Source organism: Felis catus, chromosome E2 (genome assembly GCF_018350175.1).
Source record: "Felis catus isolate Fca126 chromosome E2, F.catus_Fca126_mat1.0, whole genome shotgun sequence".
Taxonomy (NCBI): domain Eukaryota; kingdom Metazoa; phylum Chordata; class Mammalia; order Carnivora; family Felidae; genus Felis; species Felis catus.
The window spans coordinates 34,558,716-34,585,329 of record NC_058382.1 but is presented as its reverse complement, the minus strand read 5'-3'; the positions used below and the strand labels follow the sequence as shown (position 1 = coordinate 34,585,329).

Genomic DNA, 26,614 nt, shown 5'->3' with positions numbered 1-26,614 from the left:
TTTAATGTTCCATTTATAGCAATGGACAGATTATCTAGGCAGAAAATCAATAAAGAAACAATGGCTTTGAATGATACACTGGACCAGAGAAACTTGACAGATATATTAAGAACTTTTCATCCAAAAGCAGCAGAATACACATTCTTCTCAAGTACACATGGAACATTCTCCAAGATAGATCACGTACTGGGTCACAAAACAGCCTTCAATAAATATAAAAGAATTGAGATCATACCATGCATATTTTCAGATCACAATGCTATGAAACTTGAAATCAACCACAAGAAAAGGTCTGGAAAACGTCCAAATGCATTGAGGTTAAAGAACATCCTACTAAAGAATAAATGTGAATTAAAGAAGAAATTAAAAAACATATGGAAGCAAATGAAAATGAAACCATGACAGTCCAAACCCTCTGGGATGCAGCAAAGACAGTCCTAAGAGGAAAATACATTGTAATCCAGGACTATCTGAAGAAACAAGAAAAATCCCAAATACAAAATCTAACAGCACACCTAAAGGAACTAGAAGCAGAACAACAAAGAAGCCTCAAACCCAGCAGAAGAAGAGAAATAATAAAGATAAGAGCAGAAATAAACAATGTAGAATCCAGGGGCATCTGGGTGGCTCAGTCAGTTAAGAGTCCAACTTTGGCTCAGGTCATGATCTCACGGCTTGTGGATTTGAGCCCTGAGTCAGGCTCTGTGCTGACAGCTCAGAGCCTGGAGCCTGCTTTGGATTCTGTGTCTCCCTCTCTCTCTGCCCCCTCCCAGCTCGTGCTGTGTCTCTCTCTCTCTCAAAAATAAATAAATGTTAAAAAAATTTTTTTAAAGAAATTGAAGAAGACACAAAGAAATAGAAAAACATTCCATGTTCATGGATTTGAAGAACAAATATTGTTAAAATGTGAGTACTACCGAAAGCAGTTTATACATTCAGTGCAATCCAAATCAAAATTGCACATGAATTCTTCTCAAAGCTGGAACAAACAATCCTAAAATTTGTATGGAAACACAAAAGACCCCGAGTAGCCAAAGTAATGTTGAAAAAGAAAACCAAAACTGGAGACATCACAATTCTGGGCTTTAGCCTCTACTACAAAGCTGTAATCCTCAAGATAGTATGGTATTGGCATGAAAACAGACACATAGACAAATGGAGTAGAATGAAGAACCCAGAATTGGACCCACAAATGTATGGCCGATAATCTTTGAAAAAGCAGGAAAGAGTATCCAATGGAAAAAATCTCTTTAGCAAATGGTGCTGGGAGAACTGGGCAACAACATGCAGAAGAGTGAAACTGGACCACTTTCTTACTATACACAAAAATAAACTCAAAATGAATGAAAGACCTAAATGTGAGGCAGGAAACCATCAAAATCCTAGAGGAGAAAATGGGCAACAACCTCTGTGACCTCAACTGCAGCAATTTCTTGCTTGACACATCTCCAAAGCCAAGGGAAATAAAAGCAAAAATGAACTATTGGGACCTCATCAAGATAAAAAGCTTCTGCACTGCAAAGGAAACAATCAACAAAACTAAAAGGCAATGGATGGAATGGAAGATATTTGCAAACGACATATCAGATAAAGGGTTAGTATCCAAAATCTATAAAGAACTTATCAAACTCACACCCAAAAAATAATAAAGTGAAGAAAAGACATGAATAGACACTTTTCCAAAGGAGACATCCAGATGGCCAACAGACACATGAAAAGATGCTCAACATCACTCATCATCAGGGAAATACAAATCAAAACCACACTGAGATACCACCTTACACCAGTCAGAATGGCTAAAATGAACAAATCAGAAAACAGATACTGGCAAGGATGTGGAGAAACGGGAACCCTCTTGCACCGCTGGTGGGAATGCAAACCAGTGCAGCTGCTCTGGAAAACAGTACGGAGGTTCCTCAAAAAATTAAAAATAGAACTACTCTATGACCCAGCAATAGCACTGCTAGGAATTTATCCAAAGGACACAGGAGTGCTGATGCATAGGGGCACATGTACCCCAATGTTTATAGCAGCACTTTCAACAATAGCCAAGTTATGGGAGGAGCCCAAATATCAACTGATGAATGGATAAAGATGATGTGGTTTATATATACAATGGAATACTACTTGGCAATGAGAAAGAATGAAATCTTGCCATTTGCAACAATGTGAATGGAACTGGAGGGTATCATGCTGAATGAAATAAGTCAGTCAGAGAAAGACAGATATCACATGTTTTCACTCATATGTGAAATTTGAGAAACTTAACAGAAGACCATGGGGGAAGTGAAGGGGGGAAATAGTTTCAAACAGAGAGGGAGGCAAACCATAAAAGACCCTTAAATACAGAGAACAAACTGAGGGTTGATGGGGGGGGGTGGGGAGAGGGGGAAATGGGTGATGGGCATTGAGGGGGGCACTTGTTGGGATGAGCATTGGGTGTTGTATGTAAGCGATGAATCATGAGAATCTACCTCAAAACCAAGAGAGCACTGTATACACTGTAAGTTAGCCAACTTAACAATAAATTATATTTAAAAAATTTTTTTTAATAAAAGATGAGGGAAATATTTGAATAATCATTTCACCAAAGGAAAGATACAAATGGCTAATACGCACATGAAAAGATGTTCAACATCATTGGTCATTGGTGCAACACAAATTAAAACCACAGTGAAATACAACTCACACTCACTGGATTTGCAACTGACAAGGTTGCAAAGATGTATTAGACCTGAAGTCCTTTTGCATGCTGATGGAAAAGCAAATGATACACTTTGAGGAATAGTCAGGCAGTTTTTTAAAAGCTAAACATATGCTTACCAGATATCCCTGCAATTCTGTTCCTAGGTATTTACCCAAAAGAAATGAAAACATATGTCTACAAAGATTTGAATTCAAACGTTCATGGCAGCATTATTCATAATCACCAAACTGGAAATAATTCAAATGTCCATCAACTGATGAGTGGATAAACAAAATGTAGTATGCCCACACAAGGGAATATTACTAATAAAAAAAAGAACCATTGATACATGCTAATATATGAATATAACTCAAAACCATGGTAAGTGAAGGAAGCAAGATTTAAAAGACAACATATTGTATGAGTCCCTTATGGAAAATATCCAGAAAATGCAAGTATATAGGGTAGAAAGCAGATCAGTGGTTGACTGTGGCTGGGCATATGAGCAGGGATTGTCTGCAAACAGGTATGAGGGTACTTTTGGGGCTGATGCAAGTGTTATTAAACTGATCATAATAACGGTTCCACACACTGCATAATATACCATAAATTATTGAACTGTACCCTAACAATGTATAGATTGGATGGTACATAAATTATACCTTAGTAAAGCTATGAAAATTAATAAAAAGAAATGAGATACCACTATATCCTTTCCAGAATGGCTAAACTTAAAATGACTGGTAACACCAAGCATCGCAAAGGTGTGGGATAACTGGAATGCCCACACGTTACTGGTGGGAATGTAAACTGATATGGCCACCACGGAAAATTACGGCAACACTTACTAAAATTCATCAAACCTTTGACATCGATTCCCTTCTAGGTATTTACTCAAGAGAAATGAGTGTATATGTTCATGAAAAGACATGTACGAAAATGTTGATGGCAAGATATATTTTAAAAATTCATGCCAGTGTTATTCATAATAGGCCCTATTATGGACAAAATGTTTGTGCCCTCTCCCTAAATTCCTATGTTGAAATGAGTTGATGGCCAGACCCACTTCAGAGGGTTGTGAAGATAAACAAGGTAACTTGGTTAACTGATGAGTTGGGAACAGAATCCACATCTTCTGATCCCAGAGCCCCTGCTTTTTCCAAAGTGTTTATCCCCGTCATAAAAGAGCACAGACAGGAGAGCACAGGCTATCCCTGAATAGCCTCCCAGAGCTAAGAAGCCACTGAAGCAGGTGCCGGTGGGAATGGGAGTGTTTTCAGGCCCCTGAAATGACATAGTTCAATCAGATTGCCATCTTAACACCGAGCCTGAGAACACAGGGTTTTCACTCATTTTTTTTTTTCAGCAAGCATGAATTGAGTGCCAGCTATGAGGTTGTCCTGCATATCTTAGAAGAATTCAATTATAGCCAGCTTTGATTGGAGGGGAGACAGGCAAAAATTTTTGGAGATGATTCTTAGAGACGTCGTATTCTAAACCCCTTCTCCCTCAACCCACTCTCTCTAATTTTTTGGCCTTATCAGTCTCTTGGTCTTACTGATTCTGCGTCGTACAGTGTTTCTAATTCATCCCTCCTTTCCAGGTGCACAGGGCCAATTGGTGCTGCTGGTGGTGATTTAGCACCTACCCAGGTGATTCACTCCTACGCAGACACTGTGGTTGCATCCTGGTCCATGTCTCTTCCTGCACCACCACCCTTGTATCCTTCCCTGAAAACGGAGTGATCTTTCTAAAGTGCGAAATTGACTATGCTTTTCTTCTGTTTAAAAATCTGTCCTTGCTCTGCCTCCTCCCACATTAGTACGGCTTACGCGACCCTTCACACTTTGGTGCTACTTATATTTCTAGTCTCTCCCCTACCCGGCCCACCTCCCCATTGTTGCCTGCATCCCCAGAATGTCACTCTTTCACATTTCAAAGCGGTGTGGTTCTCCCCCCAACACTCCTGAAGTTCTGCTGCCTGTATCCCCTAACATTGCTTGGGTCCAATTAGAAAACTCCCATGGAGTCTTCAAAGCCTTTTCCTGAGTTGCCTCCTCTGTGAAGCCTTGGCAGTCTTCCTTTGAGCTAAGCCGGCACCTTGTCCACCCTTTTGTCTGATCACACTCTAGAATCATCATCATTTGGGCCCCTGTCTGACCCTCCACAATGGTAGGAACAGGGGCTGATTCGTCCCTGCATCCCCTGGATCAGAAAGGTCTCAGTGAGTAGATTGGAGGGAATGTGGGTGTCAACGGGGTGGGAAGGTGAGATGGCAGCCTCACTTTCTGGAGCCGTGGGGGCTGATAGCTCTGTCTCTTCCTAACAGCCTCCCTGCCACCCTTGAAGGAGCCCCAGATCCCTGCTCTAGCTCAGAGGGCCCCCTTACCTCTGTAAGTTTTTCAGGTCGCAGGGTTCATTCCCTGACTGCCTGCATTTTGTGAAGCAGCCAGCTGTGTTCTCCAGGTGGAAGGACTTATAGTTGCCCTCATTGATGAGCCCCAGGCAGACGTTTCTCGGTTGCTCCAGGATCGTAGAATTTTCCATACCTGAAGGAGGGATGCAGAAGGTGGGAATGGTCTGGGTAGGGAGGCAGCAAGGGCGAGAAGTAGAGGGTAAGATGCTCAGGCCCCAGGTCTGGTCATGTGGGCTGAAATTCCAGTTCCATCCATCTACGCTAACTAAGCACACTTGAGCTGGATTCAGTTTCCCAAGCAAAAGGAGATACTACGCCTGACCTCACAGGGCCGGTGGGATGTTTTGGGGGAAAGTGTGTACAAAGGGCTTGGCACATGGCTCCTATTACCCTTTACCACCTCCTCCAGGGAGCCTGCTGGGCTTTCCACAGTTGTTCCATATCAGACATTCCAAAGCCCTTGCAACTGTGGCCTAATGGTATAACCCTTGGGCATATTCTGTCTCAGTTTGCCTTATTCCCCCACTTTCTCATTACAACCCTCACAGGCTACCTCCTGGGGTAGGGGGAGAACACAGCAAACTGAGGGCCCCTGGGGCACAGTGACTTGAGTGAGGTCACCAGCTAGTTGGGGGGCAGCTCCGGGGCGACAGACCAGCTTCTGTGACTTTTCGCTCAGTTCCCCTTTCACCTGGCACGGGGCATGGAATGGAAGCTCTGAGTCATTTACTCGCTGTGTGACCTCAGGGACACTTAAACTTTTATGTTTCCACTTAAACTCTCTGAGGCTCCATCTTCTCATCAGCTAAATGGAGCTAATAGTACCTTCCTTTTGAGTTTGGGGAAGGATTAGAGTTCAAACGCATAAAGGGTATCGCTCATCGTAGATGTACAGAGAGTCAGTGTTCCTTATTCCAGGAGGTGAGAATTTCATTGTAAAACTGACTCTTTATGTATTTGTGTATTTATGCTGGGTGTATGTATATGTATACATATTTACCTGTCTCTCAACAAAATTAATACACGGACAGAGGTTTCTTTTTCTAAAAAAACCGTACAGGGCACCCAGGCAGCTGAGTCGGTTAAGCGTCCAACTTCAGCTACGGTCATGATCTCATGGTCCGTGAGTTCGAGCCCTGCTCCAGGGTCTGTGCTGACAGGCCAGAGCCTGGAGCCTGCTTCAGATTCTGCGTCTCCCTCTCTCTCTGCCCCTCCCCCTCTCATGCCCTGTACCTCTCTCTCTCTCTCTCTCTCAAAAATAAATAAACATTAACAAAAATTTAAATAAAAAATACATTAAACTGTACACAAGGACATAAAATGGAAAGTAAAACTCCCTGCAGTTCCCAGGTCACACTCCAGAGTTCACGACCCTTTGCAATTTACTGCACAACCTTGCAGAAATTTCCTATGCGTAGGCGAGTGTTGTGATATAAATCATTTTAAAATGTACGTGACTGGGATCGCTCAGCAATATATGTTGAAGAACCTTCCACGTCGGCACCTGCCAATCCGTGTCTTTCTGTGGACATTTGAACACTGTTCCTTCCGTTAGGTGGGTCTTGTGACCCTTGTTCAACCGCTCCTCTGTTGGCCGGCTTTTAAGGTTGTCGCTCTTTTTTTTTTTTTTTTTTTTTTTCCTGTTTTGAACAACACTGCTTACCTCTTTGTCAGCCTGTGTTAAGAATTCATAGAAAACATTGCTATCATAGGAATCTCTGGGTCAAAATGTTGAGCTTTTAAAAATTGGTAGGTGTTACCAAATTTCCTTCTAAAGGGGATACACCCATTTCTACCTGCAGCAAACGGGGTGGCTATGGACCCACATGTTCCTAATCCTAGACTTCACCAAACCTGCAAGCCTTTGCCAACCTGAGGAGTAAAATTATATTTTTGTTTTAACTGAAGAAGGAGTCGGAGCATCTATTTGTATGTTTTTTCCTGTGAACGGCATTGTTTTATCCGTTGTCCATTTGTGGGGGTGTCTTGACAACCTCTGCACCTTGGCCTTTCCGATGGGCACACCAGGAACGGTTAAGGGGGGGCTACCTCTAGGACGTGCGGTGCTAAGGGTGAGGTGGGTGGGGCGACACTTACTTTTCATTTCTTGTACCCTTCTCTGGTGTGTGGGTTCTTTTTCAAGAAATCACACACAACATGACTTTCGCAATAGAAGAAACAAGCTAATTTTTAAGATAGAGACACAGATAATGGCAGATCAAAGTTAGAGTAATGTAGGGCTTTAAAAATTACATTTTAGGGGCACCTGGGTGGCTCAGTCGGTTAAACATCCGACTCTCCATTTCAGCTCAGGTCATGAGCTCGCGGTTCATGAGTTCGAGCCCCGCATCGGGCTCTGCACTGGCAGCACGGAGTCTGCTTGGGATTCTCTCTCTCTCTCTCTCTCTCTCTCTCTCTCTCCTCTCTCTGACCACCCCCCCCCCCAACTTGCGCCATCTCTCTCTCTCAAAATAAATACATACACTTAAAAAAATTACATTTTAGGGGTGCCTGGGTGGCGCAGTCGGTTAAGCGTCCGACTTCAGCCAGGTCACGATCTCGCAGTCCGGGAGTTCGAGCCCTGCGTCAGGCTCTGGGCTGATGGCTCGGAGCCTGGAGCCTGTTTCGGATTCTGTGTCTCCCTCTCTCTGCCCCTCCCCCATTCAAGCTCTGTCTCTCTCTGTCCCAAAAATAAATAAACGTTGAAAAAAAAAATAAAAAAATAAATTACATTTTAGAGTGGATTTCATAATAATCAGATCTACGATGACAGTGTTTTAAGTAACCTATAAAGAAACTTTAACTTTCTGTTAGATTGTAAAAATATTCATGACACCGTTTAATGGGAAGAAGCAAATGCTCAATGAGCATGTGTATAATATGATCTACATTTGCTTTTTAAATAAAGGAGAAAGAGAGAGAGAAAAGAGGGAAAAAGAGAGAGGGCGAGAGAGAGGAGAGGGAAAGGGAGTGGGGGTGCCATTCTCTATGTAATCCTAGCCCTCTTTGTGCCCGAGGGGTCCCAAATAGGTGCTGGGCACAGGTGGCACGCCGGCGGGTGTTAACATAGCCGCCCTCCTGCCTGCCCCAAAATGTTAGCACAGTCGTGTATGTGAAGCTTTTGGCGAGGGCAGAAAAGATGATTAAATATCTTTTTTGTGTGAATATTTTTTGAAGACACTGGAAGCATTTAGCCCAGACAGAGACAGCCTGAACCAGGCCCGTGTGAGATGATGACAGTCCCCACCTCAAGACCTACACTGCACTTCCCCATCCTGATCTGCCCCAGGAGCTGGCCTCCAGGAACCACCTCGATCCATGGTCAATTGGGAAGCAGGCCGGAAGTCAGAGGGCGGTTTTTGCCCCTCCCTACAGCTCAGCATCAGGCGACTGCTTTTCTCTGCCACAGCCCAGCCTCGTTGGCTCAGGGCCTGGCCCTGCGAAGAAGTCACCATCAGTGTTTATCGAATGAATCAATCAAGGAGCAGACGATGCTGAGTAACCCATAAATATCCACAAAAGAAGGAGACTTACCTTTACATATAAACATATAAATCTCTCAGGCCTCCTCATGCTATTCAAATGGCTGACGCTTTGCCCAAACGGGAGCTCCCACATCGACCATAGAATGAACCCAGTCACTATGGGGAGCCTTGAAGCCCCAACTAGCGTAGTTACCGCTTTTGTGAAGGGCCTGGGGTCCTTATGATGCCCGCTGAGACCGGACAATAGCCACCACTGGTTATCGTGGTGGCCAGGGACGGGGTCAATCTGTGAAGCGTTCTGCCTGATGGCCTGTTCTGCCAGGAGGACATCATCATTCCCCCCCTTTTTTGAGTCGACTGAACTTTGCACTTGGCCGAATCTCCCAACATTGAAGAGAAAAAGGTTCTTTGAAGCCCAAAGACCTTGACCCCATGTGACCCCATGACCCCACGAAAGCCACATGACCTCGTGTTGGACAGACACGTAAGGGGACCGGCATGCAGGCCACTCACTGAGTCAGGAGCAAAACAGGAGAATGGGGCGTCTGGGTGGCTCAGTCGATTAAGCGTCCAACTCTTGATTTCTGCTCAGGCCATGATCTCACTCTTGTGGGAGTGTGCCCCTGCCTCAGGCTCTGCGCTCTCAGCATGGAGCCTGCTTGGCACTCTCTCTCTCCTCTCTCTCTGCCTCTCCCTCTCTTCCTCTCAAAATAAACTAAAAACTTGTAAAGTAACAACACTAAAGAACAAAACAGGAGGGGCACACAGGGCACTGAGCTGGGAGCACCCCTTCTGCCTGAGAGGGTCACTGCAGACATCACAGGGTGCCAAGGAGGGTGAGAGCTGGCCAGGTGTGGGCTCAGATTTCCCGGGAGAGAGTACAGCAAGGGCAAGACCTGGGGTCCTCAAACTGCTCTGGAGAACCACCACGTATGCAAGGCTGATAGCGGGTGAGGGGCGGAAAGCCTTGTTCCCGGCTTGGCTCACCGGAGACTAGGTGGCCATTGCCGGGTCAGGGAGAGGAGAGCTGGCGGGGGCAGGGGGAGCCATGGGGGAGCTCAGTGCAAGCCCCACCTGGCCTCAGCCTCCAGAGCGTCCTGTCCCCTCCCCCGGGAGCTCAGAGGCCAGCTGGATATGAGCGTGTCCACGGCCCAGTCGTGTCCCAGAGCCAGACCCGCCAGGAAACCACAGCCCAGAGTAGGGGCGGGAGGAGATCACCTGAGACCCAGGCTGACTCGAGTTCATCATGACGACGTCTAACTCAGGATGAGGTGAGAGAAGGTGCAGAGGCTGGCAGAATGGTCTCCTTGGACACACATGCTCAAGACACCCCGACCGTACCCCCTCCCCGGCCCCTATCCCTCGGTGTCCCGGGCTCGGGAAGAGGGGATGAGGAACCAGCCACTCACCTGAGGCCCAGAGCAGGAGGAGCAGGAGAAACAGGACCCTCAGGGCCCCGGGTGTCACCATCCTTGGCCAGCCTTGTCCGCGCTGGCCGGAGCCCGGTGTCTATGTGTCCCTCTGGCCCCAGGCTCTGCTGTGTGGCCTGCCTCCACCCCCTCCCCCCATGCAGCGTCACGGCTTCCTGTGGCCTCTTTCTCAGCCTTCCTGCTCCATGGCACCATCGGTTGGGTTGTGAAAGGTGAGCGTGGGGAACTGGCCAGCCCTCCTGTCTCCCCCCACTCTGCGCCCGCCTGCAGAGGGGGCCGCTGCACCCACCCAGGGACGCTGCCGGGCGCTGTGAAGTTGGGGTCCAGCGGCCGCAGAGGCCTCCGCGCCCAGGCGTCCACTTGGGCGTGGAGGCCCAAGTGGACGCCTGGGGATGGTGAGGGGCACAGGCTTTAGAGTCAGACACACCGAGCGCAGACCCTCCTCTCACAAGCTGGGGGCCTCTCTGAGCTTGTTCCTTCCTCTATAAGGCAAATACAGTCATAGGGCTGCCGCAGAGAGCCGTGCTGGGGTTTGAGGACACCTGTAATACACCAGGCACACAGCCTGGCTGCAGGGATAGCGATGGTACTCAGGCTCCTTCACTCATGCTTATGGCTTGCACGAGACCAGGATCAAGGCCATGCCTGCTGGGGTCCTGGGAGCAGCAGAGGGCTGGCCCTGGAGGCCCCGGCACCACCCTGCCTCCTACCAGACTGGATAACAGGAGATGTGGGACGGGGTGGGCAGGAGCATGGGCTCTAGGGTTGGTCAGGCCTGGGCGTACATCTGTCCTGGCCACTTCCTGGCTGGGTGAGCTCGGGTGAGCTGTCTGCTGCTCGGGGCCTCTCACAAGACATGCGGAGAACTCATGAGATCATGCGTGTGGAACTGTCCAGGCCAGGGGGCAGGGGGTGGCCACCATCACTATCTCCTTACACGACTGTCAGTTCTTCACAATTACTGTCATATCGCCCGGCTGGTCACGGGTGGCCCAGACAGGAAGTGGGGGCAGCAAACACACATGGAGTGCAGCATGAGGGAAGGGGAGGGGCTGACCACTCAGGCCCCAGCTCTGGGGACTCCAAGGAAGCCGTGCAGATGAGGCCAGGGCCCTTGGCATGGTCCCACGGTCACTGCAAGATCAAAGTCCGAGAGCATCCCACCAAGAAGGTGCATCAGGACAAGCATCTCCTACCTCACGGCCAGAGCTAGATGTGCTCCACCTCGAGGGTCTGAGGACCACCTCCCTGGCCCCTTCCCCTTCCTCCCAGACAGTGTCTAGACAGGATTCAGTCCCCCACTGGGCCCTCTGGGCCTGGCGGGGCCGGGGGGAGGTTGGGGAGAGGATGTCGGGGTCACTCATGGGGCGTGGGTGACAGGTGGGAATCTGGCATGGAACCCCAGGCATTTCCTCTGCAGGGAAGGCTTCGGGGCAGACAGGAACCACTGGGCCTGTCCTGCCTCCTTCCCAGCTGCAGCCAGGTGAGGTGATAAAGTGGACAAGGGCTTTGTGAAGTGCGGACTTGCTGGGTCCCCAGTGGAAACCCGTCCTGGTGCCAGGGCCCTCAAAGGGGCTCACGGGTGCCTGTTTGTGAAGAAGGGTCCAGAAGGAGGGACCCAGACCATCCAGCACACCTGGAAAGACAGGACCAGGGGTCTAGGAAAGTGGCAAAAGATGGCTGGGCAGGGCCAGAGGGCTATCCCTCCGGGGCCCCACCAGAGCTGGGGACTGCCTTGGAGCCATGGACAAAGCCCTGGGACCCCCAAAGCCCAGGGCAAATGGAACTGCAGTTTCCCTTTCTGCCACCTCCACTGCTTGTCCCCGTGGCTCCAGATGGGCTCCAGTCTCCTGGCCAGGCCTGGCCAGCGTTCACCTTCTAGTCACTTCCATCCATTCATTTCTCGTGCCAGAGCAATGTCTCCACACGCAAACCTGGTCATGTCCATCTGAGAACAGCAGATGTCCAAGGCCCTACAGCCCAGGGAATAAGGACCGTCAGGGGGCCCATCTAGCACCTGTCTTAAGTAGATGGGATCCAACCCTCGAGAGGCCCCTCCTTGCTACCTGAGCCAGCCTCAAAGCCAGAGCCGAATGTTCAAGAATTCTCTGAAGTGGGAGAATTTGTTTGAAGGGAGTGCCATCTGCCTGGGGAAGGGGGCTGAGTCCTTTCTTTCCCTCCTGAGGATGGGGGAAGGTGCCCCCCCCCAGGCCTAGCCAAGTGATGGGGCCCCAAGTGACCCTCATTCAGAGAGACTGAGCAGTCTGCGAGGAGGGAGCTGGCTCTGACCCCCCTGAGCTGCCCAAGCAGGTCACTGTGGGCAAGGCTTCCCTCTGTCCTCAGGACTTGCCAAAAGGTGGAGGCAGACGACAATGAGAGAGGGGACAGGAACAGAGGAGCTTCAGAAAAGAGGCAGGTGCAAGGAGGTCCCATGTGCTGAGGTCCCTGCAGGTCCCCAGATCCCACATTCATGCCATCAGAGGGCACTGCCGGTCTACCCCCGGCGGCTAAGGTGGCTTCGTACCCATCCCGTCCAACTCCAGACCCTGGTGCCATTTTTCCCAGCCCGTGATCCCCCTGGAGCAGCCAGATGATGAGGAAGGAGACTGTGCAGGGCAGAAGCTCAGGGAGGGCCTGGGATGGACCTGCGCTGGGCTACGAGACCTGGATGCAAGTAGCAGTGATCACTCGCCAGTGCTCTCTACTGAGTGGGGACAGAAACCTACCTGGTCTGCCTCTCCTGTGCCATGGCACGGGCACAGCAGACTGGACGCAACCAGTTTGGAGGTAGTGATGGGAGGCAAGTCTGGTCATTTCTTCTTGCAGCCCATCAACTACACACTGGCCCACAAACTGGCTACATACATCACGCAGCCAGCCAAGGGCTGAATTCAGTCCCAAAGCTGATTTCTTTTGGCTAGTGAATTTTTTGGATGAGCCAAATCTTTAAATCAGGGGATTCTGTACCCCCACAGCCTGGATTTCTTTATTCTTCCTTTTTAAAAAATGTTTATTTATTTTGAGAGAGAGAGAGACAGAGACAGGGAAAGCAGGGGAGGGACAGAGAGAGGGAGAGAGCCCGATGCGGGGCTCGAACTAATGAACTGTGAGGTCATGACCTGGGCAAAATCGAGAGCCGGACGCTTAACTGACTGAGCCCCCCAGGCGCCCCTGGATTTCTGATTTATCATAAAAGGAGGGTGGTCTGGCTACCTGGGCCCTCATCCCTGCGTGGTGGTAGGCGACTGGAGCTGAGTGGCTCCCTCGGCATCGGGCTTGTAATCTTTAATCCACCACAGACCCCAGCAACCCCCACTGCTTCCCCAACACTGACGCCAAGTTACCATTTATCCCCACTCGTTCTGGTGGATAAAGTTTCCAGCGGTTGATTCTTTTTCACACGCAGCCTTCTTCTCTCATTCCTGTTTCCCGATTGGCCCCAGGGTGTTTGTGTCAGTGACTCTTAATAGAAGCACAGAAGGAAGCTCAGAAGGAAGTGCTCCAAACTGTTTGCATTGGTTTGTTAGGTGATAACAAGAGATGATTTTTATTTTCTTCTGTGTACTCTTCTACAGTTTCCAGATTCTCTACAACAAACGTCTACTTCTTTAAATTCAAAAGACAAATGAGATAGCAGTACTTAAAAAGAAAGGCCTCCACATCTTTAAGGCGGAGATCCAGATCAAATGCTGCCTCCTACAGGAAGTCTTCCTGGGTCCCCAGCAAGAAACGATGGCTCTGCTAACCCCACACCTGTAGCTCTGACCCTTTAGGAGCACGTTGGGCTCTAGGCCAGGGTCACCAGGGGAAGCACGTCTCGGTCTTCTGGGGCACTGGGGCAGAAACAATTCTGTGTTGCTGTGCCCCACAGTTCTTGCCACAAGAGGGCTTCGAGAGAGGCTGAGGGCCCCTGTGAGGGATGGGCTTGGCAGTGGTGAGCAAGGGTGATGCAGCTTATAGAAAGGCCCAGATGGACAGACAGACCTGGCCCAGCCCATAATGTCTATACTCTGCCTGAGTCAAGGGCAGGCAAAAGTCTGTGCAGTAGATAGAGGTTTACGGCAGGCACCAGGCAGCTCTTGGAAACCACGACCCAAAATATAGCATTGGGCCTGGGGGCCCCCAGGGGACCCCCTGGGGCTGAGCGGAGGGCTGGAGAGGGCGGGCTGGGGAGGATGACGGAGGGCCCTGGGCTCCGAGGTAGAGGCGATGTTGCCCAGGAGGGGGCTCTCCCCCAGAGGTCTGGCTCAAAGCTCTGCCCCAACCCCACCTGCCCTGAGTACCACTCTCAGCCTAAAATAACAGGACTGCCGAGTGCCCTCATGGTGATCACCAGAGACAGAACAGCTATGGCACATTTCTGTCCTGGGTGGGGGCACAGGACCAAGGTTGCCACCGGGCCTCACAGGCCCGGGACCTGACCTTCGGGCCGTGAGGGCTCCCATCGCCAGCCACGAGGGCCAGGCCCAGCGGCGGTGACTTAAGAACAGCCTTCGGCCCCCAGCGAGGACAGCGGCGGGACGGTCCCACTCCCGAGCCCCATGTGAGCTGGACCTGAGAGCCGAGCAGTCTGCAGGCCAATTCAGAAGGCCCAGCCTGGGGGTCTGGCTGCCAAGGGCAACCGTCCCCTCACTCTGAGGTCCCTGGGCCTTCTTCTCAAGTCTCCGGCTGACCCTGAAGTGTCCGGCCTGGCTGCGGGGGCGGCGGGCGGCGGTGAGGAGAGGCCGCAACTCGGTTTCCTCACACAGCTCCTGGAAGGTGGCTGGTGGCCTAGATGCGGCTGGACGAGGTGCTGCCCGAGCTGATGGGGAGCCTGGCGCTGTCCGAGCTGCTCTTCAGAGGGGAGGGCCCGCTCCGGGCCTGCAGCCGCATGGACCAGTACCAGAGGAAGATGAGGAAGCCTGTGGGCAGCAGGGGGGCACAAGGGTCAGCAGGCTGGGGGCAGCCCTGCCCTTCTCCGTCCTCCCTCCCCAGCCTACCAGCACCCATGTGATCCAGGGGAGCACCTGCTACGTGTTAGACACCGTGTGATTCCCTGGGCCCCGTCTCATGGTATTCTCACGAGGTCCTTATGAGGTCAGGCCTGTTTGTTACTCTTTTGTGTCACTAATGAGGAAACTGAGGCCCAGGGAGATAAGGGGACTTGGCTGAGGCAGGAGTTAAACAGTGGTGTTCAGGTTCCAGAGCCTACCCGTTTAAGCACCTCTCGGCCAGAACAGAGGGGGGTGTGTGTGTATGTGTATGTGTCTGTCTGTCGGTCGGTCGTGGCAGGGTGGGGGATGGTAGAGGGGTACAGGTAGAAGGGACCCTGTGGCATCAGGCCCAGGCCCTTGTGACCCAGCCCCTCTGCTCCTCTCCCCTTACCACCTCCCCTCTCCCCCCGCCCCCACTAACCCTTTCGCCTCATTCCCCCTCAGTATTCTTTCAACACACGACCAAATTCCAGCCTCAAGACCTTTGCTCCCTCAGCCTGGCCCACTCTCCTTAGGCCGGACCGCCTCAGCCTGTGGCGTGCACACCCTTCTCTGGGCTTCTGTTACGATGTAGATCTGATTTGGCACGTCCACTGCTAGCGGGCTTCCCACAGTGTTGATGCCCACGGTGCAAGGAACACACACAGAGTAACAAGGCCCTTGATCTCTCCCCGGCTGGACCCTTCCGTTGTCTTCAGATACCTTCTACAGAGGCCTCCCTGGCCACCCTCCCCAAAGCGGCCCCCACCCCAGCCCAGATGGTCTGCCCACCACGTCACCCACTGTTACTGCCCTAGTCTCCGAGATCCCCTCAGATGGCTGCTTGGTCCATGCAAGCAGGGGGCTGCTTGGCCCCTCAGATGATTTCTTGTCATGCTTGGTCTTTCCCACCAGACATGAGCTCCATGGAGGGAAGGCCCTGACCCAGCCAGTTCAAGGCTTAACATAGGGCCAAAACATAGTAGATACTCAATAAAGACTTGTCAACTACGGCCAGGATGCCCCCATTTTCCGCATGGGAAGACTGAGGCCCAGAGAAGTGAACCTTTCAGGTTGGGTCATATCTTCCCTGCCCAGGGCTCCACATACAGGCACCCTGCCCAGGCCAGGGGTGGGGTCTTCTCCGTGCCTACCTTGGAAGGAGGTGATGATGCTGAAGAAGTAGAGAACGACCAGCTGGAAGGTGCCAGAAGCAAAGGAGAAGAAGATCAGGGCCCAGGGCAGACCGAGGACCAGGCTGAGACCGAGCAGCGTCAGCACGTGGGGCCACTTCTGGGCGTGGGGGCGCAGCCGCAGGATCTGCACCACCATGGTGCCCAGCATGGCAGTGTTGAACAGAAACACCAGGCTGAAGAGGCCCAGGTTGGTGACGTGGCTGACCAGGGAGTCCCGGATCCAGCACCTGCGGGCGGAGATGGGAGGGCTCAGCGCACGACGGGGCCGCACCGTGCTTCCTGGGCCATGGGTGTGCACCACGGTGATCCCCAGAGCCAGGGAGCTGTGACTGACTCACGGGGGGGGGCTTATTTTCTTTAATTCTTTTTAATTCGTGCCTTCATCCGCTCCAACCTATATTCCCGCTCACAAAGGAAAGAAACGAAGGTGCTGCGCGAGGTCACCTGGTGAGCGATGGGCAAATCCAGGCCTGTGCTCACCCTCGCTGACCCTCCAGCCACTGCCGGGCTCCAGCAGCCCTGGCACCCAGGAGTCCCCTGCTCAGCGTGGCCCAGGCCCAGGCCGCTCTCTGGCCTCTGCACCCCAAGGCCCCTCTCCCCGCCCCCGCTGCACGCAGCCACTCACATGGAAGGGTAGATGACACTCTCTGGAGTCCTGTGCACAGCCAGGATGATGGAGCCATAGTTGTTCTTGTCTACCAGTGCCACCAACGTCACCAGGAAGACGGGGAAGCCTGAGGGCAGCAGAGCATAGGGTTCCATCTCCCACCCTCCCCTGCCCTCTGGCAAGGCCTTCAGAACCTCCCCTTCCCGCCGCTCCAGTTTGGGTTTCCCACAGAGAGCCCCAGCCCTGCTTCACCCCCACCATCCTAGGGGCCCGTGGGAGAAAGGGCCCGCACGTCCCCACTGAGGGGCAGGACATCACAGGGAGAGATGGGGGACACCGGGAGGGGAGGCCTCCCAGAGTCTGCACTGGGCCTTGACCTTGTCCATGGGCTGGAGATTGAGAGCTCTCCAGAAGTGGTCTCCCACCACCAAACACCTGCATCTCGACACAGAGCCAGCTCTGAAGGAATTTTATGTAAATCAATGGAGTGAACCAAACAAGGGCCAGATGAGAAACACAAGAGGAGTGGCAAACTGGGTCAGGGACATGCGGAGGTTGGCGGGCCTGTGCAACATCCACTTGTGATGTGTCCCTGGGCCCAGGCCTGACTGAGAGGTCTGGGCTATAGGTAACTTGGGTTGTCTTAGCCAAGGACAGATGCCAGAGCTATGGGGAATCTGTTACCTGAAGCTTCAGAGGATCCACAGACAGAGCCACTTCCAGCCTGGGTGATTTAGGTGAGTGGAGGACTGGATTACAGTCCATTCACCCCCAACTGGGTGCCTTTGAGCAGTGCACAACCTGCACATCCATACGTGGTGGCTATGTCAGCAAACCCCCCTTTCAAAAGAGTAAGCAATGTGGAGAATATGTGTTTCTTGGGGCAGTGCTCACCATCTCATCTTCCTAACGGGGACCTTAACCTGCAGCCCAGGTAAAGAACACCTGTGGGTGGGTGGGTGGGTGGGTGGTAAAGGAAACAGTGAGGGAGCAGTCAGAGAGGTAAGCAAAGAAGCGGAACCAGGTGCCTGGGTCTTGCCACGTAGCAGAGGCAGGTCCGGAGGGCCCACCAGCACCCTCTACCAACTTACCCCAGCCCACGATGCTCAGCTTGAGCAAGTAGCCAGGGACATAGGTGCCAAAGACCTCGACCACGAGTCGGTAGAGGTTGTAACCCTCGAGGCCCATCCAGGAGAGGCAGGCGAGCAGAGAGAAGTGCAGGAAGATGGCGCTGGCCCGGCAGCCAGCCTCGGAGCCTGCCAGGGCCACGGGCTCACTCAGCAGGAAGCTCACATCCAGCAGGAAGACAGCCAGCAGTAGGTTCATGTGCACCTTGATGGTGTAATCCCGAGTCTTCCTCCTGCGCGGGGGAGGGGGTGGGGGCAGGTCACCCTGGTGGCCAGCTTGGGAAGGTCGGGGCAGCCTTCCCAGGGCACACACATTCACACCCTATCTTATTCCTATGGCTGCAGCTAGGTCGTCCCCACTTGTCCCCGTGCACCTACCGTGTGCCCAGCAGCCACAGGCTGAGGCCCCGTGTGCACCTGTAACAGCAGATTGAGCCAGACAGAGCCAGTGAGACAAATCCAGCCACGAGAGTCAACCAGAGGCTCCCAAAGTTGGAGGGGAAAGACTCTGGATTTGCTGCTGTGTTTGGAGAATCCGTGCCACCCATGTTCTGTGTCACCTGTCTGTCTGCACGATCATGCGTCTGTGAGGCTGTGAATGTATGTGCGTGCGTGTGTGTGTGTGTGTGTGTGTGTGTGTGTGTGTGCATGTCTGCCTGTCTGTCTTCAGGTTTGCAAATGTGTGTGTGCACAGTCCAGCCCCGCTCTGATGATCCAGGGCACTGTCGGCCTTTCCTCCCCGGGTCCCCACGCCCCCAACTACGCTCTGCCTGGCACCATCCACCACGTGTTCCAGCGGGCACAACAGAACAGCCTCGCCCACCCACCCTAACTCCAGGTACCACCTTGGGCCGGTCCCTTGCCCCTCACCCTCAGTTTGCCCATCTATGAAATGGGGGGACGGCCACTTCGCAGGGTAAAGCGTCTGGCACAGATAAAATGCTCAGTCCCTGAGGTTTCCTGTTCTTGTCCTTGGGCACTTTTGTGACTGATGAGTAGCTGCCGGGAGGCTTGTGGCCCTGCCCCCTGCCCTCCCCTGAGCCTGCCAGTTGTCCCTTGTCACCCACTGCGTGCACAGCTGTGGGCTCACATATGCACACGCATGCACACAGCTCACCCTCCCTTCCTCCCAGTCGAGAACACCCACAGGGTTTAGAGTGTCTGCCCTCTGCCCAAACGGGCCCAGGCCCTGACTGCAGGTGGACCTCAAATTAGGCCAAGCCTGGCACTGACGGTCCGGACCCGTCCACCCAGCAGGTCTGAGGATGGGCGAAGGCACTCTCCACCAAACACTTCCCATGGGGCACCTTCTGCCTCAAGGCACCCAAGTGACGGCTGTGGACTCACAGAAGCCTCCATCGGGGGATGGGAGAGGCTTTGTCAAACTCGAATGCCTGCAGGGGTTCTGCAGAATCAGATACCTGGACCCAGCCTGCCTGGGTTTAAGGCCGCCTCTGCCACTTCCTTGCTGTGTGACCGCAGGCAAGTCATCACTTACCCTCTCTGAGCTCTCTTTCATAAGGCCCTTGTGAAACTGAAGCAATTTTGTGCTCGTAAAGCACTCAGAACAGTGTGTAGCCCGTGGGAAGCTCACCATCATATTATTATGTGCCTCCAGCAGTGACACATCTGATTATTCAAAGGCAGAAATCGAGAGTTTTACGTCACCCCTCTCGATTTTCGATGCTGGCAGACAACGAACATCGTAAGTGCTAGGTCGTCCCAACACCACAGATCTGAGCAGGACGTACAGCCCCCGGGGCCAGCTGACCGCGCCTCCCAGGGCTCCTGCGAGCGCAGGCACATTTTGCGGGGGGGTCAAGCCAGTCCCCAGGGTGGGCCTCGGGGGTGGTGGGGTCCCGGAATGAAGGTTCTCCTCCCTCCCTGTTTCCCGCCCCTGCCAGGCCCTACCTGGAGCAGAGGTAGGCGGCGATGGTGAGGACACAGGCCAGAGCGGAGATGACACAGCCCACGTAGGAGAGGAGGGTCAGGTAGTGCTTGTGTATGGCATCTACCTCCACGGAGGCGACCTGGGTCCACGACACGGGCCAGGGCTGGCTTCAGCGTCCCCAACTCGACACTGAGGGTTTGCCCCGGGGGGAGGGGTGGGCCTCAGGCATCTATGAACCACCGCCACCCCAACCTGAGCAGAGCGTGGCCCCGTGAGTGCGTTATTCGGACGGGGGGCGGGGGGTGGGGGTGGCGGTAGGGGTCTGTACTTTTCGTTCACCACGGCCTCACAACGGTCAAGAACCCTCCACTAGGGGATCCCTTCCCTGGGCCGGCACGCCTTGTTTTTCTACAACCTTCGTCACCGGAGTGAGCCTCCCATGAGAGACTGGGCACCCCACACCCGGGAGAGCTGGAAGCCCACTCCGATCCCACAGAAGCTGGGTCCCAAGATTCTGGGAGGCGAACCTAGGACTCAAAGCTTCTGTGCCCTCGGGAACCCTGAAGTCCGCTGTGAGGGCCTCCACAGTGGGCCTCAGTATCCCCTTGAGGGCTCACTGGAAATGTACTCATGGCCCTGCCCCAGCCTGTGGAATTAGGATTCTCAGTTAGGGCCAGGGCTCTGCATTTTTATCATGCACCAACATTTGGGAATAAAGAGCAGCTTTTTTACTAACTAGCTGTGTGACCTTGGGTGAATTGCTTAACCTCTCTGAACTTAGGTTTCCTTATCTACATAATGGGACGGTGGCAGGAGGCACCTCGGGGGTTGGTGTGAGGAATGAACAACACGTATGTGCAAAGTGGCTGGCATCCAGCCCGTGGTATGGCTGCGGGGCAGGAGCACTGCTCACCATCAGCACCGCAAAGTAGGTCAGGTGGTTGCAGAGGCAGGACGTCTGCGTCTCTCTCCTGATGGTCTCACACCCCGCGTCACTCCAGCTCCCCGGGCTTCTCACTGAGGAGGGGTTCCGTGGGGCTCTCATCAAGCCCCGTCCTTTAGGACCCCACTGGACACCCCCAAAACGCACGATCGCATGACTGCTCCAAGCCTTTGCAAACATCCACTCTGCCATCATTCCTTCTTCAAAGCTCACCTTTCTCTGGGAAGCCCTCCCTGATTAACCCCATCTTCCCCACCCTCTGAGACCCCCTTTCTCCTCCAGATGCCTGCCCAGTTCAGGGACCCCTCCACACTCACATGTCAGGTCTTCAACCCAGAATACACATTGGAGAGTCACGTTCTTCTGCCGGGACAAGAAAGGAAGAGTGGACCCCATCACAGTCTTCTCCTTTCTGGGCCAGGCTGAGGAGGTCAGCGTCAGGCCACCATCCCGTTTGCACCTGACTGTCTGGTGCCCTCAGCCAGTGGGTCATTTTGTTAAAGGTGAGTGATTCAGAAGGTAGGGCAGAAAAGGAAGGACCCTCGTGTCCTTGGTTGGTTTGCTCCCACTCACCGGCTGTGGCTGATGCTGGAAGGTGAGCGTCACAGGCTCCGAGAGGTTGGCTACTTTGGTGTTCTGCACAACGATACCCAAGACCTTCTCACCCAAGACTTGGCTAGAATTCTTGTCCTAGATATATGGGATGGGGGAAGAAAGTGGGGGGGTGGGGGGTGGTGGTGAGGCCTGAAGGCTGAGAAGAAAGGCCAAGGAATTTCCTGGTTTCTCTAGACTCCCACACGCTGCTCCGACATGCGGAGGCCCCCTCTGTAAACAATTCCTGCACGTGTAGTCATTTACACTGTAGTGAAAACAACATAATTTAGCCTTCTCCGGGGGAGATTTGCACGTCACGGTCCATTTTCTGACTTTACAAGGAAAGGCTCTGACTTGCGGAGGACAGGGCCTGGCTCCACGCCTGCCTTCCACCTCCCCACCAGACAGAGACCGCTTTTCCCCAGGGGAGGGCGTGAGGATGTGGGCCCCATACCTGGAACAGGGCTTGACTGCTGAAGTCCACCAGAAGCAGCCTCTTTTCAGCCTCCCCCCTCCGGCCTTTGGTCTTCTGGAAGAGCACGCGGGGCAGGAGCACCGAGTACTCCCGGATCTCGCTCTGTGCCTCCTGCAGACCAGAGTCCCTGCGGGGCTCAGCCAGTGGTGGGCTCCTAGGTCTCCTGGACACGCACCCCCAACACCTCCCTGGATGCTGCCACCTCCAAGCCCACCTCCTTCAGGAAGCCCTCCTGTCCTTGGCTCCAGCGTCGGCTGGGGAGCCTTGTGGTTAGAGCCCAGGGCTCCAGGGGGATTCACACAATGTCGTGCTGTCTGGGCCTCGGACGCCGGTGCTGCAGACGGCACCCCAGGTGGCAGGATGTGAGGACTCCCAGCTCCCAGCCCCTCAAGAGGCAGCCTTGAGACTGAGGCGCACCCACAGGCACGTTGGGACTGGTCTTCTGTTTACACGGGGGTGCCATAGGAGCCTCTGATGCCGGTCCCCCCCACCTCTGTCCCCACCCCTGGGGAGGGTCCTCTGCCATGGGGTAGCCACTAACAGGGTATTCCCTGGGCTGGAGACCTTCCTGGTCAGCACACATCTGGCTCCCAGAGTGCTCACGCCTCCACATCTGTTTCCTGCCCCGGCCAGCCTGGCCCCTGCCTCCTGACCTCAAGCCTGGAGTGGATGTGCAGGTCCTGGAGGCTGGCTGTGGGCTGGAGCTTCCACACTGTGGCGTTGACCAGGTCCTCCTCGAAGGACAGGGTGTCCCCCGTGAACTTCACAGAGGTCAGCTTCGACTCCAGGCTCTGCAGCTGCCTAGCAGGGGGAGAAGGGGTGGAGAGGTTGATCAAGGCGGGTAGGGAGACGGAGCAAGAAGGGGAGACGAGGCAGATACACCGGAAAGAGGCAGGCAGAGGGTGGGGGGTGGGAGGGAGAGAAAACAGCCCTCTGGTGCTGGACAGGAGAGAGTAACCTGCGGGGGGGGGGGGGGGGGGGGCAGGGGTGGGGTGAGAGGAAGCTGGATCATCAGAGCAAACAGGAAAGGGGAGGCTATCCTGAGCACCAGGTTCCGGGCCCAGCTCTGCCTGGACTGACCCCCTCTTGGCCATGGAGGAGCCCTGCCCATCTCTGGGCCTCAGTCTGCCAAGCTCTCAAACGGGCCCATCGGGTCTCCTTTCTTGGCGGGGAAGAGGGCTTGGGTGGCCGTCCTGGGATGACTCAGTGTGATAGTTTTGACAAAGGCTTGGCCTGAGGGCTGTATTTCCATTCCTCCAGGAGGAGGTGGAAAGATGAAGGGAATGTTCCAGCCCCAGGAGAGGCTTCCTCCATGGTGTCTCCTGCTCCAGGTCACCGTCTGCCCACCTCCGGGTCTGGGGGCCACGCTTACTGGCTGGCAGGTGTGGACGAGGGCCTCCTCGAGGTCTTTCCGGGGTGCTTCAGAAGCTGGCTGAGCAGCTCAAGGTCTCTTTTCAGCTCACATATGTCCACCGAGGCATTGTGGGAGGCCTTCGGGGGGGGATCTGGAGCAGAGGACAGACAGACAGGCCTGAGGCTAGTGAAGGAGGTGCCACACCGCCATACTCCCATTTAACCCTCACATGGCTCTGAAGGCCTCCAACCCCAGTTCTACGGAGGATGAAACTGAGGCTCCAAGACGTGGGGTGGAGTCCCGCAAGGTCACCCAGAAGCCAGCCAGATGGGGGCTCTGCCACATGGAGCCTTCCCGCAACTCCAGCCCCAGCAGGGTAGGCTGGGACACAGCTACCCAGGTGTCCTTCTGCCTACACACCTGGGCCGAGAGGGCCCATCCCAGGAGGGTTCTTGGGGCGGGGGGGGGGGGGGGGCTGGGGGCTTGTGTGGCCTCTGGCTCCTGACACCCGATCCTGTCTTTCCGTTCTCTCTGCTCCCACCCTGGTCAAGCCTCGTCTTCCTTCGCCTGGACCTTCCCTGCAGCCTCTGGATGGGACTTTGCCCCTCTACCTTCACCCCCTACCTTCCCACAAACCTCCTGAAGCACATCTTGGATCACATTCCTCCCCTCCTCAGACACCTCCAATGGCTCCCCAGTGCCCGGGAACAAAGCTAAGCTCTGCGGCCCAGGCCACTGCCCAGACTCCAGGCCTTTGCGCAATTCCTTCTGCCTGGAGGTCGCCTTACCGTGGAAGGAGAAGGTGAAGCCAGCAGCACTGGGCAGACTGGTATTCTGGGGGCTCCACCAGGAGCTGACAGAGGTGGCGAGCAGTGGGGGACCCTGGGCCAGGCTCTCCTTCTGGTGCCGGAAGCACAGGAGTCTAGAGGCTTGGTCACTCAGCAAGAAGTCGTTCTTGCCATAGCGAAGATGAAATTTCCCAGCATGGCGGTTCCAGTAGAGGCAGAAGTGGTAGAGGCCCCTGGGGTCGGGGAAGAATCGGGAGGTCGGGAGGGCTCCCGCGAAGGGGGCGTAGATTGTGAGGGCTTCCTCGGAGTTCTTGATGGAGATGTGCAGGTCTGATGTCTGCCTGTAATGGAGGCTGCTCTTCTCTGTCTGATTCCTCTGGCCACAGAAGCGGAAGTCTTCACGGGGGCTCCTGCCACGGGCACCTGAGGAAGGAAAGACTATAGACGAGACTCTCCGGCAGGGAGCAGCCAGGGGCAGAAGAGGGGGGCAGGCCTTGGGCCCAGAATACAGGATCCCGGTGCCTGGGACTCACACATGTTCCACGGGCCTATACCTCCAAGGTCTACAAAAATGTGAATGTGCCCTGCTCACAAATGATGAAAAGAACTAAAAAGTAATGATAATTTCAAAGGCGAAAACAATTTTTTAATGTTTATTTATTTTGTGAGAGAGCACAAGCAGGAGGAGGGGCAGAGAGAGATGGAGAGGGAGAAGATCCCATGAGGGTTCTGAGCTGTCAGCACAGAGCCTGACATGAGGCTCAAACTCACAAACTGTGAGATCATGACCTGAGCTGAAGTCAAGAGTCAGACCTTAACCAACTGAGCCACCCGGGTGCCCCAAAGGCAAAAAAAAAAAAAAAAAAAAAGGCAATAAAATACTTCCTGAGGCCATGCCTACCATAGACAGTTGTGCAGGCTGTGCACTGCACAAGGATGTTCTGGCTGCAGAAGTGAGTGGGGCCAAAACCCAATCCATGTTCCCCATCCCAAACTGTGCACTGTGGGACTGCATCTGCCAGAAAGAAGGGGTCCCTTTTTCTGCAAGATACCGTCCACTTGCTAAACTGTGTCTAAAGTCCCGTGCCTGCCCAAAGGGGTTCATGGATATGCTGGCAGCTGTCCCAGACATGGGGGCATTTTAATGTAAACCACAACGGTCCCACAGCGTCTCCAAGATAGCCTACCTTGAACCAGGAAGAGCAGACCCAGCAGGAGCAGTGCCGTCTGCAGTAGCACTTGGGTGGCCATCTTCCTCCCCAAAGTCACCCTGAGAAGTCACCGCCTGAAAGAGGCCAGGAGTGTTAGCCGGGGCCAGCCCCGCAAGGTGGTTGGGCGGGCCCTGCAGAGGGGGGGGCCAGTGTAGCTTGGGCGGGTGTGGGACGTGAGGTGGGGAAGCAAGTGTGGCTACAGCCCGTGGACCTCGCCAGAGCTTCCAGAAGCTGAGCGTCGAGGGGCGGCAGCTGTCCAGAGCCCGGCTGAGTTCAAGCCCTGGCTCCTCCCCTCACTTGCTGCACGACCCTGTGTAAGTCACAGAAAATGGGGCCAGTAGGACTTCCCTCCAGACCCAGCAGCGATGGGTAATCTTGGCCAGAATCTGGTGGGAAAGGCTTCCCAGGACCACCCGGAACCACCCCCACCACCCTGCCCCTCCAGGCCTGGGGGAGATGCAGGAGAAAGGGCTTCTCCTCCAGGAACCTCACCATCATCATCCCCAAGACCCAGTTCAGAGGACACCTCCTTCAGGAAGCCTTCTTCACCTCCCTCTACAGTCAGTCCTGGCCTCCTTTGCTTCCCACTACTGGCCAGGGCCTCCTCTGACTCCAGGCAGTGCCGGATGGTGTACCCCCTCCTCCGCTAGCGAGGGAGCCCCTGGTCCATCTCTACCGACAGGGCCGAGTACACTGAGCTTGCGGGACAAAGGCCGGGCGGTTGGAGGGGTGAGGGAAATGGAGTGAAGCATCAGTGCACCCACAGCGCCCTCTGCAGGGAACAGAGGAAAAGGGTGCTTCCTGTCATGACCACCGGGGGGAGCCAGGTCCCAGCCCTCCCCCGCACCCCCTCCCCCACAGCTGGAAACACCGAAGCGCGTTCACTCTGACAAGGACTCGCTGACAGTACCGCCCAGCTCCCCCCCAGCTCCACCCCAGCGTGGAGTGGGCCCTCGGAATCCCCAGGATCTCTATTGGCCGAGAGCCAATCTGCCAGCCTGTGCTCTCCCGCCGCACCTCTGTGCCTGTATTAATCCTCGCTTCAACCCCGTGGAGTGGGCCCCGTTGTTGGCCCATTTCACAGACAGGGAATCTGAAGCCCAAGGGGTTAAACGACCTGGCCAAGATTACCCAGAGGCCAGGGCTTTCCTCACCCGGTCGGGACTGTGGGGCCTGGCAGGGAACCTGCACGCCTGGCACTCAGAGAGAGATGCCAGGCGGCTTGGTGCTCACCACTGCCAGCCGGCCCTATGACTGAGCTGGGAGCTGACAGACACAGACAGGCATCTTCATTGCATGGGTACCTGCATATGGCTGTGGCTGCAGATACAATCGTCCGTCACAAGCCAGACAAAGGGAAGCCTAGAAAACTGGGTGCACCCAAGGAGTCTAAGTTCAGGAGAAGCCAAGGGGGGCTTCCAGGATGAGGTGGCTTTCAGACAGAATATTTGAGGGTAGC

General features: G+C 54.0%; 2 protein-coding genes across 18 annotated transcripts in view; both read right to left on the bottom strand.

Annotated features, from left to right (window-relative positions):
* Positions 1-13,486, bottom strand: part of ADGRG3 (adhesion G protein-coupled receptor G3) — a 30,630-nt gene extending 17,144 nt beyond the window's left edge. For 3 of the 5 annotated variants that reach the window (XM_045045694.1, XM_045045695.1, XM_045045697.1), the window contains exons 1-3: positions 13,362-13,486; positions 8,362-11,990; positions 5,076-5,235 (exon numbers count right to left, since the gene is read on the bottom strand). In XM_045045694.1, coding sequence (XP_044901629.1) covers positions 5,076-5,235; positions 8,362-8,557 — 356 coding nt within the window. In that variant the 5' untranslated portion in view covers positions 8,558-11,990; positions 13,362-13,486. The remainder of the gene's footprint in view (positions 1-5,075; positions 5,236-8,361; positions 11,991-13,361) is intronic. The other 2 variants (XM_019819797.3, XM_045045696.1) reach the window with 2 other exon arrangements.
* A 40-nt stretch (positions 13,487-13,526) lies between these two features.
* Positions 13,527-26,614, bottom strand: part of ADGRG1 (adhesion G protein-coupled receptor G1) — a 56,227-nt gene continuing 43,139 nt past the window's right edge. For 7 of the 13 annotated variants that reach the window (XM_045045693.1, XM_045045691.1, XM_006941545.4 and 4 more), the window contains exons 2-14: positions 25,132-25,229; positions 23,945-24,367; positions 23,175-23,307; positions 22,456-22,603; positions 21,782-21,913; positions 21,307-21,423; positions 21,051-21,096; positions 20,704-20,807; positions 19,811-19,929; positions 17,864-18,132; positions 16,791-16,899; positions 16,124-16,392; positions 13,527-14,918 (exon numbers count right to left, since the gene is read on the bottom strand). In XM_045045693.1, the coding sequence (XP_044901628.1) occupies positions 14,788-14,918; positions 16,124-16,392; positions 16,791-16,899; positions 17,864-18,132; positions 19,811-19,929; positions 20,704-20,807; positions 21,051-21,096; positions 21,307-21,423; positions 21,782-21,913; positions 22,456-22,603; positions 23,175-23,307; positions 23,945-24,367; positions 25,132-25,195 (2,064 nt within the window). In that variant the 5' untranslated portion in view covers positions 25,196-25,229 and the 3' untranslated portion in view covers positions 13,527-14,787. Of the gene's footprint in view, positions 14,919-16,123; positions 16,393-16,790; positions 16,900-17,863; positions 18,133-19,810; positions 19,930-20,703; positions 20,808-21,050; positions 21,097-21,306; positions 21,424-21,781; positions 21,914-22,455; positions 22,604-23,174; positions 23,308-23,944; positions 24,383-25,131; positions 25,230-26,614 lie in introns of all 13 variants that reach the window. The other 6 variants (XM_045045688.1, XM_019819790.3, XM_006941543.4 and 3 more) reach the window with 1 other exon arrangement.